Source organism: Aquarana catesbeiana, linkage group LG07, assembly GCF_042186555.1.
Source record: "Aquarana catesbeiana isolate 2022-GZ linkage group LG07, ASM4218655v1, whole genome shotgun sequence".
Lineage (NCBI taxonomy): Eukaryota > Metazoa > Chordata > Amphibia > Anura > Ranidae > Aquarana > Aquarana catesbeiana.
Window position 1 is genome coordinate 173,957,291 of NC_133330.1, and position 22,666 is coordinate 173,979,956.

The following is a 22,666-nucleotide window of genomic DNA, read 5'->3' on the forward strand; positions in this document are numbered from 1 at the left end:
CGCCCCTAAAAGGTGCCAAATGTGGATGGGGGTAGTAGAGTCAGATAAGCATAACTTGCACTTTTGTGTGGAACTGAGCTTTAAGCAATAGGTCAATTGTGAGGGTATTCCCTTTCTCATATTTCTCCCTACTTTGTTGTTCTTCCTGCATTGGAGAATCTAGAATTGGGACACCAGGCAATGCTGTTTTACCCCCTATTCCTTTTCCTTCTCTTTGTGGGATTCTTTGCAGAGATTTATTCACTCCCCTACTGAGTCTGTAGAGTTTTTTTGCCATATTTTCCCATATTAGAGGATTCTCACTGTTGGCCAGTTTCTGAGAAACTGACTTTTATCTCAAGGCTGCCTTCAGAAAAGACTTTCAAACTCCTCTCGTAACTGACTTGATGACTGGACTCCCTACTCTATAGCGTGTTAAATTTGTATTTTGTTTCTATATGGTTTCCTTTTCTACTGTAAGCTATTGATGTCATATCCTTACATCAGTTGTTCTCCACTTAATACAGTAAGGTTAATGAGTCTGTATTCTCCTTTACAAGGAAATGTTTTCTTTGATGGTCATGTACTTCCCTGTAAGGTCAATGGATATAACTTTGTTACCCGGATGCAGAGTTTCCCTTAATGGCATAATATCACTTTGGAAAACCTTTTGAGGTACTGAATCACTGAAAGATTGATCTTCTCCAACCCCCCAAGGCTAATTATCCTATGTGCTAGAACATGGATTCTCCTTCTGGCACATGTCTGGAAAAGATCTTTTTGCACGTTACAGAGCTCAATTTCTTAACTCCTAGAATCGTGTATTAGTCAGGCAGTCTAAACTTGAGTTGCCACATCCCTGACACAGCTTGATTGTTCTTTTTTTCCCATTGTAGCCAAATTATCCCGCTCCCTACCATCCAATCCCTGTAGGTGCTGCAGAACTCCACACCCTATCTTTGAAGACGTTTTGGGATTTTTTACCCTTTTTTTCCAATTCCAGTTTGATTCTTTTTTTGTCTTTCTCCATATATATTTCTTGTTGACTCAGTTGGTCATACCCATTGCTATCTCTTGAAAGAGAATTTGTATCTTGTCAGGTACATCCTGCATAGTATGGACCTTACCCTCCATTAACCTAAGGGTCAATAGTGTGTTTAAGCCTCTGGTTGTTGCTGATATAATCTTTATTTGGATATGCCTTGTCTATCCCTCCTCCTTTTCCTGGATGCTAAGGATTATGGGTGTTCTACTTGGTCTATCTAAATTGAGAACAAAAAAATAGCAGTAATGCCGCTCACTGGTTTTTAGATGTAGTGGTATGAACTATGCCATTGAAAACCATAGAACCTACTTTCCATGCATTTTTTGATGCAGAAAAAAAATGCACTGGACTGCATGTGGTATGAACTGGCCCTAAAAATGTCTCCCTTTCTTGTCTCTCCCTCTCTTCTCCTCAACTGTGGGAGTCCTTTTTTTTTAAATTTGTTTTCCCCCTCTTTTGGTCTTCTGATACTTTATTGTTCAACCCTTTTATTTCATGGTGCATCTTTGGTTGTCCTCCACATTTTCAGTTGAGGTCCTTCATTCCATCTGGTAGCAGTTCTGTTAACCTGTCCTGTTCTGGATGGTGCACTATTTTTTTTTTTCTCCTTTATTTAGTCATGGCATATTTAACTTTGCCCCTTTTTTAATTTAACCTTTATAGGGGATTGGTTGTACAGAAAGCCTGATGTTAAGGTTCCACATTTGTTGGCTCGCCCCCCTAGTTGGACAGCTTTTGAACATTATAAAATGTCTATGAATTACTACAGGTCCTGCCCCTGTTATGGCCATATGTACTGTTCACTCACAAAACTGAGGCATGACAGTTACAGGTGGGCTATGCCCATCTTAATGAGATATCCTAACCAGTGTCCCAACTGCCTGAATTATTTTGTTTCTGTGCTTCAATGGACTTTGAGGAAAACATATCTTATGCGAAGTAGAAAAATATGAGGGTACGGTAAAGATCTGACGACAGACTAGAGATGGAAATGTAGTAGTTTCTTTCTTTCTTTCTTTCTTTCTTTCTTTCTTTCTTTCTTTCTTTCTTTCTTTCTTTCTTTCTTTCTTTCTTTCTTTCTTTCTTTCTTTCTTTCTTTCTTTCTTTCTTTCTTTCTTTCTTTCTTTTTTTTCTTTTTTTTTCTTTTTTTTTCTTTTTTTTTCTTTTTTTTTCTTTCTCTTTTTCTTTCTCTTTTTCTTTTCTTTTTCTTTTCTTTTCGACAAAGACCTTTTTAGATCACTTCCTATCCTAAAAACTATTGCAAGAAAATGAAGGGGGGTATCTCACCTTTTGCCATTTGTTACTGGGATAGGAGGTAAGGGAAATTTTTCAAATGGCAACACCTTTTAGCAGAAGCAGGTTTCAAGGGTGAGATTTCCCCACAATTTGGGATGTTAAAACCTAGCACAGGATTCTATTTTTTCCTACCATGTAAAAAAAAAAAAAAAATGCTTTTGTCTGGACTTTCACTCTCTCTCTGTGTGTATTGGCATTGGCTCCGCTCACAAAACCTTACCCTGCTATGAAAAGAAGACTTCATCATTGCTCTTACGCTTCATGCGCATTCTGATTAAAATTATATATTTTTTTTAATCCAATTTAGAAACGGAAGGATTTAAAATCGACACTATGGGAACATACCACGGAATGACCTTGAAATCCGTGACTGTAAGTTGAAAAGTAAATTTATTGTATTTTGTATAAGTTATGCATTGTTAGTTGCATAGTTTGTTTTTGGTATTTTTTTTTTTTTTTTATTGCCATGCATTATTTGCCTAAAGTGGTTGTAAACCCTCACATATACCCAATGAAGTGACTGGCCTCAGGTGATACAGAGATGAAACAAACATTCCTACCTACATTGTACCTCTTTATCTACAGCCATCTTTCCCCTACATCTATTCAAAGTGCAGAATTTACTCAGGATCTCCCGGCTATGAAAAACAGGGGGCGGAAAACAAATTAACTCGGTGAGGCAAGCTGCTGCGAGCTGATTGGAGGTAAAGGACACACCCTTCTCCACACAGCTTACAGGAAAAGAGCTGAGGCTGTTAAAGTGGTTGTAAACCCTTACAGACCACTTTGACCTACAGGTAGGTCCAAGAAATATCTCCTAAACCTAAACCTCTTTCAGATAAAAGTGGTTTCTGTGGCAGATTCGCCCCAAGATCACTTTTATCGGTTATCGGCGGCAAGAGAGGCCCCCCCCCCCCCCCCCCCCGATGTCCTCCAGAGCTTACAGGAGCCGTCGGTAGCGGCGGAGGTGATCGGATCCTTCTCCCTGTTAAGTATAGAGATGGGTGAGGGGAAGATGACCCCCACCCATCTCCATACTATTGCAGGGTGGAAGCGACGTCGCTTCCGCCCATTGCTCTTAATTTAGTGTAAATATGAGATCTGAGGTCTTTGTCCCCAGATCTCATGTTTAAGAAGTCCTGTCATGCTTTTTTTTTTCTATTACAAGGGGTGTTTACATTCCTTGTAATGGGAATAAAAGTGAAACATTTTTTTTATTTTAAAGAACAGTGTAAAAATTAAAATGTAAAATAAGGGAAAAAAAAATTATTTTTTTTAAATGCGTCCTGCCGAACTCGCGTGCAGAAGCGAACGCATAAGTGAGTAGCGCCCGCATATGAAAACTGTGTTCAAACCACACGTGAGGTATCGCCATGATCAGAGCGAGAGCAATAATTCTAGCACTAGACCTCCTCTGTAACTCAATGTGCAACCTGTAGAATTTTTTAAAAATCGCATATGGAGAATTTTAAAGGTAAGAGTTTGCTGGGAACAAAAAAAGCGATACAATAGTATGAGCAAGAAATGGCTGCACGCCCCAATGAAAGCATATGAAGTATGGGAATTTCCTTAGGGGGTTTTGTGTTGCAGCAAACCAGTCCAAAATATTAAATGAAAAAGTTTATTGCAAAAATTAGTATGTACAAACACAACTCTCCGTCAAGACAGGAGCTCTAAAATCCATTACTAGAAGGCATAAATCGCATTATTATACAGTGGTACAATAAGCATACAAATAACAAAATAGCTAAAAAAAAGTCATACAGAAAGAACCAACGCGTTTTGACCATAATATAGTAGCAGTCTTCTTCAAGGGGGATGAGGGAGAATACAAGACATAAATCAGTACAATGAAAACCAAATAAAAACATTAATTGGTTGACAAGATTGCAAAGTAAGTAATAGGATTTATATTTACCAAAGAACAGCTTAATTTTGACCCTTCCAGCAGTTTCGCTCTAGATTTGTTTCCCCCAGGTGTCCAGACATCACAGTGGAACCAAAATGGCGCCCACCCCTCAGCCTGGCACCACGCTCAAAGGGGCTACTGGAAGAGCTTACAAGAGATTGCATTTACTGCATGGGCCAGAAGGCACGGGGGCAGGAATGGCAAATGAAGGGAAGGGGGCAAAGAGAAGGGAGCGGGAGTTGACAATACCAAACAGGTGTGAGAGGATGGACTTGGTGAGTCCCAGCAGGGAGGTCACTAAGCATCAAAGGAAATCCCAATAAGCTGAAAGAGAATTAAATAAGTATAATAGTAATTATGAGGGAAGATGGCTAAGTGCAAGTAAAGAAACGGTAAAAGTCTGTTGCCATTCCACGTGCGGGTGCAACTTTGAAGCGTGACATGTTGGGTATCAATTTACTCGGCGTAACATCTTTCACAATTTAATTTTTTTTTAACTTTACTGTTGTCTAATTTTTTTAATTCAAAATGTAATATTTTCCCAAAAAAGTGCGCTGTGCAAATATGGTGTGACAAAGTATTGCAACGACTATCATTTTTAATTCTCTAGGGTGTTAGAACCCCCAAACATAATATATATAAATATATATATATAATTTTTCTAAGTATTTTTCTAGCAAAACAAATTATTTTAACTCCCGAGGCGGTTACCTTGCGGGCGCGCTCCTGAGTCCAGCATTTGCGTCCATAGACACGAATGCCGCCCTCGGCCCGCGTCATTGGATGTGATTGACAGCAGCGGGAGCCAATGCAGCGCTGCTATCAATCTATCCAATCAAAAGCCGGGACAGCGCGCCCCCGCCGAAGACATGAAGGGGCTCAGGTAAGTAAAACTGGGGGGCCAGTGACTGCCAGGTTTTTTTTCACCTTAATGCATATTATGCATTAAGGTGAAAAAAACACGAGGGTTTACCAACCCCTTTAAATTCTGAGGGAAGTTTTAAAAAAGTTAATTATTTCAGTGTACATACAAGCGCTATGCATGCTTACAATGCCTGTGATTGCTCTATGATTAGACAGTGCAGACCTCAGACAAATACTCGAGCCAATCAGAGTGGCTCTTTACCATGTTATGTCTTTGAACTAATTACTGCGATCATTTTAGTAGAGACTGGGGGGCTGATTAAATTTTTAATGTGAGCACGTTGTAGAGCTGAAATTGTGTTTTAGCCTTTAGCAAAGATTTAATCTTCTACGACCTTGCTGTGATTTGTATTTTTTTTTTTTTTTTTTTATTATAAAGCTTGTTATACCAATTATGAATTTGGGTAAGGATGGAGCATGTGAGCTTTGCAGTTTGTACTATAAGTAGATATTCGCCAGCACACCAAGGATCATAAATTCCGTCCAAACGTTTTTTTGTTCAAGAAAGATCACATCACAAAACGGTGTAGTGCAACGTTATGAAGCCTCGCAGGAGCCCTTCCGCAGGCATGTGATAGGTTCCAGTATACAACTGGCAGTTGCTACAGCACCCAGTACCTTAAGAGCTCATTCCAGGAATGTGTGCGATGGAAATAAGGACTGTTGCAGTTTGTACTGCCCAGCAGTAGTCCTGTTTTGGCATTAGCAGCAGTGTATGGTGCACTGTGTATTATGACAGATTGGTCTTTTATAAATCCCTTTTTGTTTGTTTTTTTTTTTTTCAGGTTAACAGTGTAAATGTAATCCTATTCTATACTAAAGAGGAACTGCAGTCTGCTCACAATTTTTTTAATAAAAACGTTTGCCATTCTGAAGCTTCCCTCCAACCACTTTGCATATTTTATATATACTGTGATTCTGTACTTGCCAAGTATTCTGCAGAAATCTCCCTCCCTTAAGTCTGGCTGCAGCCATTTTAACTGTGGGCAGCTGAAGCTGCTGCCTGTTTACTTCCTGGATTTACACAGACACACGGAGGCAGCCCTACAACTCTCATTGGCCCTCCTTAAGACTAATCCCCCCCCCCCCTCCCTTCCTGGCAAACTCTCACAAAAGTGTGAGAGAGCTGTGCATGATGTCGTAAGCCTAGGCTTTTTACCAGACAAGAAGCGGGAAGTGGGCTGTATAAGGTATTTACTGGCAGAAACAGAATGTTTTACTATACGAAGTTTAAACAACTAATTCTGTGTTAGCCTGAAAAGTTTTCTCCTGTGTGGCTCTCTGCTCATGTCACTTCAGTACTAACATGCAAGTATGAGAGCACCTTAGTAGGTCTGTCTGATGTTCTTTATAACTGGAAGTAAAGGAAGGTGTGTTTTTTTTTTTTTTTTTTTCCCTTCCTAGATCCACTATTTCTAAGTGGATTGGACAGGTTGTTGTGCAGGCCTATGAATTGTGCGATAAGTGCTTCCTGCTCTTGTTAAAGCCCACTCAATTTAGGACAGTCACTACTACTCTTGTCACATAGTCAGGTGGAAAAAAAACTCCACGTTCAACCTATAAAAGGAAAAAAATAAATATAAAAATATATTTACCTATAAATCTCTCTCTCATACAATCCTATACCCGCAGTTGATCCACAGGAAGGCAAAAAACCCAAGCAAAGCATGATCCAATTTGCTCCAGCAGGGGAAAATAATTCCTTCCTGATTAATAATACATTCAGTTCCTCTAATCTTTCCTCATACCTGAGCTCCTCCATGCCTCTTATCAGTTTGGTTTGCCTTCTCTGCACTTTCTCCGGTTCCCCGATTATCCTTTTTGTGAACTGGTGCCCAAAACTGAACTGCATATTACAGATGAGGTTTTGCTCATTTGAACATAGGCAAAATGATATATTTCTCTCTGGAGTCCATACCTCACTTAATACAATAAAGGATTTTGCTTGCTTTGTAAACCGCAGCTTGGCATTGCATGCTACTATTAAGTTTATGATCTACCAAAACCCCCAGATCTCCCTGCTGTAATCCTCCTAGTATGTATGATGCATGCATATTCTTAACCCCCAAGTGCATAACTTTACATTTATCAACATTACACCTCATTTGCCACCTAGTTGCCCAATGAATACCTTGGGGTACACCACTGATAACCTTAGACCAGTCAGAGTTTGAATTACTACTCTCTGAATTTGGTCCTTTAGCCAGTTTTCTATCCTTTTTACAAATGGGTTTTTCCCTGACCATGCTCTGCTTATGCTCACACTTCGTCTGCATCACTTTAGTGCTGCAGCACAGTGGAGATTGTGCACTCATTGAATTTCACATACAGATATAGTTAATAAAATCCCGCCCCTTCTAGTAGAGTATTGGGAGTTTAACCACTTCAGCCCCGGAAGGATTTACCCCCTTCCTGACCAGAGCACTTTTTACAATTTGGCACTGCGTCGCTTTAACTGCTAATTGCGCGGTCATGCAATGCTGTACCCAAACGAAATTTGCGTCCTTTTCTTCCCACAAATAGAGCTTTATTTTGATGGTATTTGATCACCTCTGCCACTTTTATTTTTTGCGCTATAAACGGAAAAAGACCGAAAATTTTGAAAAAAAATGATATTTTCTACTTTTTGTTATAAAAAAAATCCATTAAAATCAATTTTAGTCATACATTTAGGCCAAAATGTATTCGGCCACATGTCTTTGGTAAAAAAAATGTCAATAAGCGTATATTTATTGGTTTGCGCAAAAGTTATAGCGCCTACAAACTAGGGTACATTTTCTGGAATTTACACAGCTTTTAGTTTATGACTGTCTATGTCATTTCATGAGGTGCTAAAATGGCAGGGCAGTACAAAACCCCCCCAAATGACCCCATTTTGGAAAGTAGACACCCCAAGGAAATTGCTGAGAGGCATGTTGAACCCATTGAATATTTTTTTTTTTGTCCCAAGTGATTGAATAATGACAAAAAAAAAAAAAAAAATTACAAAAAGTTGTCACTAAATGATATATTGCTCACACAGGCCATGGGCATATGTGGAATTGCACCCCAAAATACATTCAGCTGCTTCTCCTGAGTACGGGGATACCAAATGTGTGGGACTTTTTGGGAGCCCAGCCGCGTACGGGGCCCCGAAAACCAAGCACCGCCTTCAGGATTTCAAAGGGCATACATTTTTGATTTTACTCCTCACTACCTATCACAGTTTTGAAGGCCATAAAATGCCAGGATGGCACAAACCCCCCCCCAAATGACCCCATTTTGGAAAGTAGACACCCCAAGCTATTTGCTGAGAGGCATGTTAAGTCCATGGAATATTTTATATTTGGACACAAGTTGCGGGAAAGTGACAATTTTTTTTTTTTTTTCACAAAGTTGTCACTAAATGATATATTGCTCACACAGGCTATGGGCTTATGTGGAATTGCACCCCAAAATACATTCTGCTGATTCTCCTGAGTATGGGGATACCACATGTGTGGGACTTTTTGGGAGCCTAGCCGCGTACGGGGCCCCGAAAACCCAGCACCGCCTTCAGGATTTCTAAGGGCGTAAAGTTGTGATTTCACTCCTCACTACCTATTACATTTTTGAAGGCCATAAAATGCCCAGATGGCACAAAACCCCCCCAAATGACCCCATTTTGGAAAGAAGACACCCCAAGCTATTTGCTGAGAGGCATGATGAGTACATGGAATATTTTATATTTTGACACAAGTTGCGGGAAAGTGACAATTTTTTTTTTTTTTTTTTTTGCACAAATTTGTCACTAAATGATATATTGCTCAAACATGCCATGGGCATATGTGGAATTACACCCCAAAATACATTCTGCTGCTTCTCCTGAGTACGGGGATACCACATGAGTGGCACTTTTTGGGAGCCTAGCTTCATACGGGGCCCCGAAATCCAATCACCGCCTTCAGGATTTCTAAGAGCGTTAATTTTTGATTTCACTCCTTACTACCCATCACAGTTTTGAAGGCCATAAAATGCCAAGATAGCACAAAACCGCCCCAAAATGACCCCATTTTGGAAAGTAGACACCCCAAGCTATTTGCTGAGAGGCATGGTGAGTATTTTGCAGCTCTCATTTGTTTTTGAAAATGAAGAAAGACAAGAAAAACGTATTTTTTTTTTTCTTTTTTCAATTTTCAAAAGTTTGTGACAAAAAGTGAGGTCTGCAAAATACTCACTATACCTCTCAGCAAATAGCTTTGGGTGTCTATTTTCCAAAATGGGGTCATTTGAGGGGGGTTTGTGCCATCTGGGCATTACATGGCCTCCGAAACTGTGATAGGCAGTGAAGAGTGAAATCAAAAATTTACGCCCTTAGAAAGCCTGAAGGCGGTGCTTGGTTTTCGGGGTCCCCTATGCGGATAGGCTCCCAAAAAGTCTCACACATGTGGTATCCCCGTACTCAGGAGAGGCAACAGAATGTATTTTGGGGTGTAATTTCACATATTCCCATGGCATGTTTGAGCAATATATCATTTAGTGACAACTTTGTGCAAAAAAAAAAAAAAAAAATATAAAATATTCCATGGACTCGACATGCCTCTCAGCAAATAGCTTGGGGTGTCTACTTTCCAAAATGGGGTCATTTGGGGGGGTTTTGAACTGTCCTGGCATTTTATGCACAACATTTAGAAGCTTATGTCACACATCACCCACTCTTCTAACCACTGGAAGACAAAGCCCTTTCTGACACTTTTTGTTTACATGAAAAAATTATTTTTTTTTGCAAGAAAATTACTTTGAACCCCCAAACATTATATATTTTTTTAAAGCAAATGCCCTACAGATTAAAATGGTGGGTGTTTCATTTTTTTTTTTCACACAGTATTTCCGCAGCGATTTTTCAAACGCATTTTTTGGGGAAAAAACACACTTTTTTAAATTTTAATGCACTAAAACACACTATATTGCCCAAATGTTTGATGAAATAAAAAAGATGATCTTAGGCTGAGTACATGGATACCAAACATGACATGTTTTAAAATTGCGCACAAACGTGCAGTGGCGACAAACTAAATACATTTTTAAAAGCCTTTAAAAGCCTTTACAGGTTACCACTTTAGATTTACAGAGGAGGTCTACTGCTAAAATTACTGCCCTCGATCTGACCTTCGCGGTGATACCTCACATGCATGGTGCAATTGCTGTTTACATTTGACGCCAGACCAACGCTTGCGTTCGCCTTTGCGCGAGAGCAGGGGGGGACAGGGGTGCTTTTTTTTTTTTAAATTAATTTTTTGATTTTTTATCTTATTTTTAAACTGTTCCTTTCATTTTTATTTTTTTTAAATCATTTTTATTGTTATCTCAGGGAATGTAAATATCCCCTATGATAGCAATAGGTAGTGACAGGTACTCTTTTTTGAAAAAATTGGGGTCTATTAGACCCTAGATCTCTCCTCTGCCCTCAAAGCATCTGACCACACCAAGATCGGTGTGATAAAATGCTTTCCCAATTTCCCAATGGCGCTGTTTACATCTGGCGAAATCTAAGTCATGAAATGCTCGTAGCTTCCGGATTCTTAGGCCATAGAGATGTTTGGAGCCATTCTGGTCTCTGATCAGCTCTATGGTCAGCTGGCCGAATCACTGGCTGCATTCTCAGGTTCCCTGTTGGGACAGGAGAGCCAGAGAAAAACATGGAAGACGGTGGGGGGGGGGGGGGGGCATTTCCTCCCACTGCTTGTAAAAGCAGTCTAGAGGCTAATTAGCCGCTAGGATTGCTTTTACATGAAAGCCGACCGCTGGCTGAAAAGAATGATACCAAGATGATACCTAAACCTGCAGGCATCATTCTGGTATAACCACTCAAAGTCCAGCAACATACCAGTACGTTGCTGGTCCTTGTTGGGCATATATTGTAAACTTTTTTTTCATGCAGCCTGTGGGCTGAACGAAAAAAAGATATTGATCGGTGGGTATGCCCACCATTAGAATACCTCCCTTCATCCACCCACTTCTAATGATGGGCATACATGCACCATTTATATATGCCGAAGCATGAGGGCATCCTCCCGCAAAAGGCAGGAGCAAATTGCTCCTCCACCCACTGCCCCCACGCTTCGGCATATATGCTGAAGTATGTAACTGTGGTGGTGAAATCACCTCCGACAGCGCTGGAGTCACGGCTTTATGTATCGTGGGAGCAAACGCTGTTGCTGTCAAGATAAATAAATCCGCGCTGCAACTGAATGGCGTACCTGCTAAGCAAATGATGGTTAACAAAAAACAAAGTAACATTACAGTATAACAGTAATACTTACCATACCTGCAAAGCAAATACAAAAAAAAAACCATAGTAAAAAATAAAACATTTAACGCAACCTGTGCCTACCTAAAATATATATATGCCGAAGCATGGGGGCATCCTCCCGCAAAAGGCAGGAGCAAATCGCTCCTCCACCCACTTCTGCCCCCACGCTTCGGCATATATGCTGAAGTATGTAACTGTGGTGGTGAAATCACCTCCGACAGCGCTGGAGTCACGGCTTTATGTATCATGGGAGCAAACGCTGTTGCTGTCAAGATAAATAAATCCGCGCTGCAACTGAGTGGCGTACCTGAAAACACAAAGGTGGTTAACAATAAAAAAAACAAAGTATAAAAAAATTACATACCTGAAAAGCAAACATGATAAAACATAACAATAAAACAATGCAGAATAGAATACAGTAAAAAAGAGCAGAACAATAGAGAGAAAATAGAGAGAGAGAGAGAACAATAAAACGACAACTATTTTTGGTTTTTTTATTTTATATTTTTTTTGTGTATTTTTTTTTTTTTTACTTTTTTTTTTTTTATAACTGTAACTTTTAAAACTGTAACGGTTCCAGGTTTGGGTCTCTCAAAATGCGATGGCATCTTGGGAGACCCTGTGGAAGTGTGTCCTAGTCTGTGCAGTGCTGTACCCTACGCTAATACTCAACTAGTGTATGGTAGCGTTCAAAACATTCACCAATGCAAAGACCAGGATTGCCAGGACAGGAGGGACAATAATACCGGGTGTCACGCCTAAATCCGCGCTTTCTGCAGACACGACATTTTCTTTGGGGGGCTCGTTGGGTAGGGGTACTCTCGAGGACATAAGGAAAATGCCTCTCATGCAGCCGGCCTACTGCATTTGGATTGGGAAGGTGAGGTGGAGCACCGTCTGGAAACAGAAGGGCTCTGACGATCTCTTCCTGGAATTTAAGGAAGGATCCAGTCTGTCCTGAAGCTCTGTATAGCACATGAGCGTTCAGCAAAGCCAATTGAAATAAATAAACAGACACTTTTTTGTACCAGCGTCTGGCCTTACGGGCAATTAGGTACGGCGCCAACAACTGGTCGTTGAGGTCCACCCCTCCCATATTAAGGTTGTATTCGTGGACACAGAGGGGTTTCTCCACAACACCAGTCGCCGTAGTAATTTGGGTCGTCGTGTCTGCATGAAGGGAGGTGAGAACGAAAACATTCTTCTTATCCCTCCACTTCATAGCGAGCAAATTATTATACTTCAAGCAGGCTCTCTCCCCCAGCCTAAGACGGGACTCTACAAGCCGCTGGGGAAAGCCCCGGCGATTAGGTCGCACGGTGCCACATGCTCCAATCTGCTGATCAAACAAGTGACTAAAAAGTGGCACGCTCGTATAATAATTGTCCACGTACAAGTGGTACCCCTTTCCGAATAAGGGTGACACCAAGTCCCACACTATCTTGCCAGCGCTTCCTATGTAGTCAGGGCAGTTGATCGGCTCTACGTGACTATCTTTGCCCTCGTAAACCATAAATCTACATGTATAGCCTGTGGCCCTGTCACAGAGCTTATACATCTTGACCCCGTATCTGGCACGCTTGCTGGGAAGGTACTGTTTGAAGGACAAGCGGCCAGAAAACGTAATCAGGGACTCGTCAACGCAGACAACTTGATGGGGGGTAAACAAGTCTGCAAAACGTTGGTTGAAGTGGTTTACGAGGGGCCGAATTTTGTAGAGCCGATCGTATGCAGGGTCTCCACGAGGACGACAGAGTTCATTGTCGTTGAAGTGCATGAACCGCAAAATCTGCTCGTATCGTGCCCTGGTCATGGAGGCAGAGAACACGGGCATATGGTGAATTGGGTCAGTGGACCAATATGACCGCAACTCACTCTTTTTGGTTATGCCCATGTTGAGGGAAAGGCCCAGAAAGATCTTAAATTCGGAGACCGTAATTGGTCTCCAATCTCTGGCAAGGGAGGACTGGGGATTAGCGGCGATGTGTTGACCAGCGTACAAATTGCTTTGGTCCACAATAGATCTATAGAGATCTTCGGTGAAAAACAGTGAATAAAAATCCAGTGGCATAAAGTCAACTGTTTCCACCTGAATTCCGGGTTGGCCAGTGAAAGGGGGAAGTACGGGTGCTGCAGAAGTGGTGGGTACCCAATTCGGATTGGCGAATGCAGCAGGAAGGGCACTATGGGCACGACGGGCCTGTCTTTGTCTTATTGGTGGCAGCGGGACACTAGTTGTGCTTGCCACCTCGCCAGCTTGAACTGCACTTATGGGACTCGCCACGTCACCACGTGATACTGCAGTGCTGGATGTACGACCAGGGTGTACTAGGCCGCTGGTGCTTGCCAGTTCACCAGAAGGAGTAGCGGCACTAGTACCTCTCTGCTCCCTATGAGAGCCCTGCGGTTCTTGCACTTCAAGGACAGAAGAAGAAGATCGGGGTCTGGTACGCCTGACCCTAGCAGGGACCACAACTCCGTCGTCAGAGCTATCTGTCATGGAGTCGCTGTCCTCTACAGGTTCGTATTCTGAGCCTGAACTTGACAGATGAGTGACTTCCTCTTCACTATCTGTCATACTCAGAAACGTGTAGGCCTCTTCACTAGTGTACCTTCGATTTGCCATTTTGGCCTCTAAATTTAGGGGTACACTAGTGAGACTCACAGGCAAAAAAGCTCCTGACTGTCAGCGACTGATTCAAACCGCTACCAAAAAACTGTTAGCGATCGCAGGTATCAGGCCTGACTCTGCGAACGCTACAGTTATGTGTGCTTAGTGTTTTGTGACAGTTATCGATCGATACTGCACTTGGGTGGGCTGGGCTGGGCTGGGCCGAGGAGCAAAACGCAGGTGCTAGCAGGTATCTGGGCTGATCCCGCTAACACTGCGTTTTTTTGGGGGACCCTAAACTGCTGGGGAGTATAGATCTGATCGGATCAGATATCGATCCGTTCAGATACTATAGCACTAAGGGAGGTGTATGCTGCGTGCGTGGGTGTTAGCGGTACTGGCGCTAACCTGACGCTGCCTGGGGCGACGCAGACCTTATCTGACCCTAAAAACTTAACTTCTATCACCGCCGGGCAATTAGGGGGTTAAACCTTTATAGGGTAATAAACGGCGGGTGCCCTAAAACTGTAATAAACTACAATAAACTACAAAAAACAAACCAACTAACCAGCGTCACCTGTAACAATTATATGGTGATCGCTGGTGAAAGGGTTAACTAGGGGGCAATCAAGGGGTTAAAACCTTTAGAAGGTAGTATATGGGGGTCCCTGTCGCTATAAAACACTGACAGCGAACCTATATACTTACCTCCCTAACTAGCGTCACCTGTGTCACTAATACAGCGATCAGAAAAACGATCGCTTAGTGACACTGGCGACGGGGGGTGATCACGGGGTTAAAACTTTATTAGGGGGGTTAGGGGGGTACCCTGGACCTAAAGGGGGGTACCCTAGACCTAAAGGGGGCTAACCTAACTGCCCTAACACTTGTAACTGACACAAACTGACACCAATGCAATAAATCAGAAAAAAAAAAACCTGCTATTGGTGTCAGAGTGACAGGGGGTACAGGGGGGTGATCAGGGGGTGATCGGGGGGTGACAGGGGGGTGACAAGTGTGCCTGCGTGTTCTACTGTATGTGTAGTGTTGGTGCACTTACTTGGATGTCTTCTCTCCTCGGCGCCGGACGAAAAGACCGACTCGAGGAGAGATTACATCACTTCCTCTGCTTCTGTTTACATTCACAGAAGCCGAGGAAGCTTGTCATTGGCCAGGAGCGATCGCGAGGGGGGGGGCCACGAATGAGTGGCCTCCCCCTCACCTTTGATCGACCCTGACCTCGATCCGACCGCCGCTGGCACCGGGGGGGGGGGTCCGATCGGACCCCCCACCCGCGGGCAGGCAAGGACGTACCTGTAAGTCCTTTTGCCTGCCCGTGCCGCTCTGTCGACGTATATAGTCGTGCGGCGGTCGGCAACTGGTTAATATAGGGTCATCTACTTCAACAATACTATGGGATGCTTTTAAGCCATGCAGGAGGACAATATATAGCCGCCATTAAAGTGGTCAATAAGTCTCAACGAGTAAAGAATGACACTTTGAAGTTTATAGTAGATGAAAAAACAGCCCAAAATGCTGCGGATCCTTCAGAATCTAATTTTAATGCTTTACTCCATAGCATATATGCCTTACATTTGCATATGGCTGAGGCCACGAGGATGGACCTATATAAAAATAAACAGAAATCTAGCGTTGGTAGTATTCCGATTTTGGAAATGCGTACCTCCTCTGGAGATATGGTCTGTACACAGCCTAAAATTTGAGACTTTTCGGCAATTTTCAGACATTATATACATCTCAGTTGCCTTCTGATTTCCAGCCGACTGAATTGGTGGGTTGGCTGGTTTCAGTCGCACTGGCCTGGTTAAGAGATAATGAGAGGGAGATTCTAGTACGTCCCATAACATCGGAGGAAGTCCTTTCTGTCATTGGCTCCTTTACATTGGGGAAGTCACCGTGGCCGGATAACCTTCCTATTGAATTCTAGAAGGCTCATGGAGAGCTTTTGGCTCCTGTATTGGCTTCTCTTTACTCTGATTGTCTGTCTGAAGGTGGGAGCGTTGCCGGACTCAATGAGTCAATCTGATAGTTTTAATCTACAAGCATCCAAAAGATCCATCCTCTTGTGCTTCATATAGGCCTATTGCTCTTTTGAATGTAGATTTCAAGGTTGTGACTTAATTTCCCGACGACTACAACCTTTGATGTTGAATATTATCGACTCAGATCAGGCAGGGTTCAAACCTGGCAGGGTTACTGATGTGAATTTGAGGAGACTATATACTAATATTTATGCTTCACATCTTAATATAGGATCTAGGGTCATTGCTTCCCTGGTTATCGAAAAGGCTTTTGATACCTTGGAGTGGCCCTTCTTATGGGAAGTACTCCGCAGAATGGGTTTTCCAATGGTTTTTATTAAATGGTTACGGTTCTTGTATAGGAATCCCACAGCTGCAGTAAAAATGGGAGGAGGGTTGTCATCTCCCTTTTTCAATAGTCAGGGGAACTCTGCAGAGTTGCCCTCTCTCTCCAACCCTTTTTGCGATTGCTATGGAGCTGGTAGTGGAGGCTTTACACACTTCCCCAATATTAAGGGATTGCGGATCGGTTGGTTGGAGGAGAGGGTAGCTTTGTATGCAGACAATCTCCTATTTTTTCATTATGCTGGCCCCTCGCTCCAAGGGGCCCTAGAGATATTGGATTCATTTTGAACGGTTACAGGGCTGAAGGTAAATTGGACGAAGTCATTGTTTCCAATAGATATGGAGGTCCGTAGCCCGGCTTTGAAGGATATTCCACTGCAGTGGGTAGATAATTTTAAGTATTTAGGAGTTGTAATTTCCTGTTAAGCTTCTGAATTTGTCTTTGAATCGGACTCCGATTCTGGGAGGCATTGGGTCAAAATTGAAATCTCTACCATTGTCCTTATTGGGAGGCATTAATCTTTGAAAAATGAAAATTATACCAAAATTTATGTATTTAGACATTCTCCACAGTGGCTCCCTGTATCCTTTTTTATAACATTAACCTCCCTGGCGGTATGATTCCCATACACCCATCCATCCCATTCACCTTCCCACTGGGCCTATTTTGGGGCTTCCTAATGTGACCTTTACATTTGACTATCCTTTTTAGGTGTTATTATCAATTTTGTTCCTATACTCTTACACTCGTCCCTCCCTATCCCACCCCCCCTCAGAGACCCATACAGCCAACATTTAGCTAAAAGGGCCAACAAGGCTCAGTTTCCAGCCTCCAGTGCTGAGCGTCTCCCTGATCAGCTGTGAGGATAATTCACAGAGAGGAGAGGGAGAGGTGTCGTGCTCTCTCACACTCATGTCTAATCTTACCTTGAAAGAAAAAAATTCCAACAACTCCCAGTATTATAATAAATCGACCTACAAGGGCAGAGTTGTGTAAGACGGGGACTAATACCTCAAAGAAGCCCACAGACTATTATCGTACACAAACGCCAATGTCCGATTACAATGCGACCCTCTACCCCAGTAGAGGGAAGAAGCACAAACATTAGTAACCAGTGCATTGGGTGAGGGTATTGTCAATAAGGTGGAAACTTCTTTTCTTAAAAGGGAATGCTATAGTACACCTTACTTCTACCATCAATCCAAGATCCATAAGTCTTGAACCCCCCCGTATGCCCCATTGTTGCAGCCATGGAAAGCATCCTCAGTTTTTTTTTTTTTTTTTTTTTCCTCCATGCATATTGATCACTTCCTCCCAGCCCCTGGCCCAAAATTTACCAGTGTACATACGTGGTGGGCTACATCTTAGAAACCTTGAAAGCATAAACCTGCGAAACCACACATATCTATATCCCTTGGTGTCAATTCATTATATACCTCAATTCCTCATGAAGTTGGCCTTAAGGCACTGCAGTATTTCCTTACCCAAGACCCACTCATTAATCTTAGACAGGCCCAGTTGATACTGGATGCTACACATTTCTGTCTTGCACACAAATATTTTTTGTTTGATGGTGATTATTACTTGCACATACAGGGCACAGCCATGGGGGCCTATGGTAACCTCAATCAGTTTGGAATAAAAATTAAAAATCCACATTCCGGGAATATTGTTGTGGTTTTTTTTTTTTTTGGTTGGTACATGAACAATATTGTCATTTTTTGGATGGTCCACGTACTCTCACTATGTAGGTGTGTGTGTGTGTGTGTATATATATATATATATATATATACACATTCTCTCTCTTTCGCGTGCACATATTAAAATCTTTTAATATCGGCATATCTTATATACTTTTATATTAAACTATTCATTTATTTTTATCAACCCTTACGATCTCTTTGGGAAAACCTATCACTCAGTACTCTGACCATGCATAGAGGGGTCCGTCAGGCATTTTGGCTAGGTGGACCTGAGTGTGCCTTACCCCTGTCAGGAGCCTTGTGCCCTGTAGGGTCAGGGAGGGGATTAACTTCTGTGGTGCAAAGGTGCACTTTTTTGGTTCACTTACTGGTGGTTAGTTTCTACACATTCACAGCGGGTTTAAAAAGAAAGAAAAAAAAATGTGGACCAACAGTACTATCGTGTGGCGAGTGCAAAGATCTCGTAGCATTGCTATACAGTGTGCCAGTACATATCACCGTGTCTTAGGAGCAGACTGATAAAGTAAAGTGCACTTCTCAATGTATAAATCTCTGCTCTATACTTCGTAATCTTCAGTGTCAGGTCTGATTTTAAATGTAATTTATTTATCGAGTCCATTGCTTACCCGATTTGCAGTGGTTAGTATTGCTCTCATTATTTATATGCTGTAATGCTCGATGCTTTGTACCTCATAATCTTCAGTGTCAAGCCCAATACTTCCTGGTGTGTCTTGGGAGGAGGCTGCTTTACTGACACATTTACACACATACTGAAAAAAAGAACTTATTTTTTCTTATGCCATTATAATGGTGCTGGAAACTGTCAGAAGTGGCGTATGCCATGTTAACAGAATAGACAGATCTGTTTCAGGTCTATCTGCTGCTCCTGTGCCAATTTTGGCAGATGGCATGTAGTAGTTTTCTATATCGAAAACTGCCACAGATTCTCGCCAGGTGTGACGTACGGAATATGAACTGATCATCTCTGCAGTGATCACACTACACTAGCAGAGCCTGCACAGGGGTTAACAACCCTCTCTCCCTCTGTCCCTCTGCTCTGAGCTGAGCCTTGGGGAGAGATTGGACAGCAGAGAGTTCAGAGCTTGCCGCTTCAGTTTTTCTTTCTCTGTCCTGTGTGCTATTCCTGTTACAACAAAAAAAAAAAGGGAACTGATTGCTCATCATTAACCACTTAAGGGCCGGGCCTCTTTTTGAGATTTGCTGTTTACAAGTTAAAAACAGTTTTTTTTTGCTAGAAAATTACTTGGGACCCCCCAAACATTATAACATTTTTTTTTTTTCCTAACACCCTAGAGAATAGAATATAGGTCGTTGCAAAACTTTCTGTCACACTGTATTTGTACAGCGGTCTTACAAGCACACTGTTTGTTGGAAAAAAATACACTTTTTTTAATTAAAATAAGACAGCAGTAAAGTTAGCCCATTTTTTTTTTTTTATATTGTAAAAGATAATGTTACTCCGAGCAACTTGATTCCCAACATGTCGCGCTTCAAAATTGCTCCCGCTCGTGGAATGGCGACAAACTTTTACCCTTAAAAATCTCCATATGCGACGTTTAAAAAATTCTACAGATTGCATGTTTTGAGTTAGAGGTGGTCTGGGGCTAGAATTATTGCTCACTCTACCGATCACGGCGATACCTCATGTGTGGTTTAAGCACCGTTTTCATATGCGGGTGCTGCTCACGTATGCGTTCACTTCTGCACACAAGCTCGGTGGGACGGGGAGCGTTTAAAAAAAGTGTGTTTTTACCTTTTATTTTTTATTTTTACACAGTTCTTTAAAAAAAAAAAAAAGTCACTTTTATTCCTATTACAAGGAATGTAAACATCCCTTGTAATAGGGAAAAAAAGCATGACAGGACCTCCTAAATATGATATCTGGGGTCAAAAAGACCTCAGATCTCATATTTTATACTAAAATGCAATAATTAAAAAAAAATGGTATGGACAAAGGTGGGGGTCCTCTTCCCCTCACTTGTCTCCATACCCAGCAAGAAAGAGGATCAGACCGCCTCTGCCGCTGCTGACGGCTCCGGTAAGCGGCGGAGGGCACCAGAACGCGGGGGGGGGGGCTCTCCCGCTGCCAATAAAAGTGATCTTATGGCAAATCTGCCACAGAGACCACCGTTATCGGAAACCAGACCGCCGGCCGAAGAAGAGGATACCGGGGTTATGGCAATGATATTCCTCTTCAACGTTAGGATGTATATCGGCATGCAGGTGTTCGGAAGTGGTTAAAGGCGGTTTCACCCCTTTTTGTTAAAGCGTAGCTCCACCCAAAAGTTTAAGCGCCACTTATCTGCCTCCTACTCCCCCCGCCCCCCCCCCCCCCCCCTTTCCTCCCCTCCGGGGCCACATTTGGCACCTTTTGGGGGGCGGCTGGTATCTGGTTTTTGACAGGTACCTGCTCCCACTTCTGGATGATCTTGCCGTGGCTGGGCCATTCACAAAGTGCAGCACGGTAGGGAACTGGCTATGATGCCGCAAGGCTTCACTGCCGATTCCCCTTGCAAGCAATGGCGGTAGAAGCACCCACCCGGGACCTGATGGAAAAATCAGCTTGGGTAAAGACACCCTGGGATCCCTGGATAGGTAAGTGTCCTAATCATTTTTAAAATAAGGTAGATATGTGGCGCTAATCTATCTTAAAGTACCAATCACAATTAAAGAAAGGACCCACCAAAGCTGCTCTAATCTGTATAACTACAATCTTCCTATTCACAGTGCAACTATGCATCTAAAATATCAATACCCTAAGGTCAGTTCAAAATCCGGTCAACAACCACAGATAATTACCACAGATTACAATGTACTGTACCTTCCTACTTCCAAGTGCAAAGTGCATGAGTGCTAGAGGTACCACATAAAAGCCCATGCGTTTCAATACTGACTAGTGAATCCTCATGTTCAAAAAATTACAATATATTAAGGTGCTTAGTGCTTGTTGCAATTCCTGTTGCGAATAATAATACAAATCATATAAAATGACAGTGTACAAAATATCCTGAATTGCATACGTGCGACTAAAAGTACAGCCAAGAGTGTATATGGTGAAAAAAGAAAATCTTCAAATACAATTCCTCATACTGTAAACCTATAAAGTGTGATGTGCTGCTTCTTTAAAAAACTCTTATAGTAAAAAATATTGCAATATAATCCCAATGTGCAAAATATTCATAAATGCCTATATGCGACTAAAAGCCCCGCATCCATATATATAGGTGATCCAGTGCATAAAAAGTGACAATTGTGCAATATAATCATGCATGCATATATGTGACTATAGATGCGACTAAAAAACACTCATCCGCATATAGGCAATGCGATACATAAAAGGTGACAATGGTGCAATAGAGTCCAAACAAATGCTGCTTCATGCAATCTGACTCATAATATCCACACAGAAAAGTCTATTTTAAAGTGCAAATGACTTGTGCTGAATTCTTCCACTTCAATTCTGGTGCAACAGACAAGTGTTTCCTCCAGCCTCTCACCTCCAATGACGGCCCCCACTGGGCCAAGTCAGGCAGATAGATGGTGCTCTTATGAAGAGGATGGATATCCTGAGGCGATCCCCCTTCCCAGGAGGATGTACGTGGATCTGGCTCTCTGTAGTAATCACCACCGCTCCCAACGACCCCAGAATAATGATAGGGAAGAAGAAGATACTCCCATAGTGTAGTATTTAAATTAAAGTTTAATATGACAAACGTAGCAACTTACATTCAAGTAATGACAGAACAGCTGGAACAATAGGCTTCCGGGTTCGGCCGCCCCCGGGAAGCGTCGGCACCTGGCTCCTCCTACCCTGACGTGTTGCGTCACACCACGTGACTTTCTCAAAGGGATGATTGGTACATTAAGATTAGCGCCACATATCTACCTTATTTTAATTACTTATCTACCAGGGTGTGTGAGTACACCTTTTTATGTTGGCAGCTTTTCATCTGGTACTATTGTTTGTTTATTTATTGATGAGATTGTGGTTTTGCGCACTAGTCCTTGCATTTTCATTTCGGAATAATTTTAGTATTTGTAGCTGCTGACTTTTTAATTTTTTTTCTGAAGGAGGCTGGACCTCCTCTTTAAGCACAAGAGCCTGCTCCGTTTTTAAATTTAGAAGAGTCATACAAGTTTGTGATCTCAAATCTTTAATTCCCCCAATAAAGTCTACTTTGTGCCAATAAGCTTGGGGTAGGAAATACTGGTCTCCAAAGTGACTGCCTGTATTTTGGTGGGTCCTATTGAAATTTTGTACAGGCCCTGTTTATAAAAAGAAAAAATGTTGTAGGCAAGTAGTTTATTTAAAGAAGATTTTTTTTTTTCATTTTGGACAGTAAGGAAGGGTTATAACCCCTGGCAATGTAATTTTTGCTATCTGTGTCCCATTTGGGGAGATTTACTTTCACTTCCTGTCCCATAGCCAAAGCAAAGTGAGAGGAAATCCCTGCAGATTAAGGGGATCCATTGGTGCTGCCCAGATCACCAGAATTAGTGTCACCTTTGGAAGATTTCC

At 42.1% G+C, this 22,666-nt stretch overlaps 1 protein-coding gene across 2 annotated transcripts in view; it reads left to right on the forward strand.

The window, feature by feature from the left end:
* Nucleotides 1-22,666, forward strand: part of CDC73 (cell division cycle 73) — a 247,593-nt gene that overhangs the window by 75,575 nt on the left and 149,352 nt on the right. For both annotated transcript variants that reach the window (XM_073592885.1, XM_073592886.1), the window contains exon 10: nt 2,628-2,692. In XM_073592885.1, the coding sequence (XP_073448986.1) occupies nt 2,628-2,692 (65 nt within the window). The remainder of the gene's footprint in view (nt 1-2,627; nt 2,693-22,666) is intronic.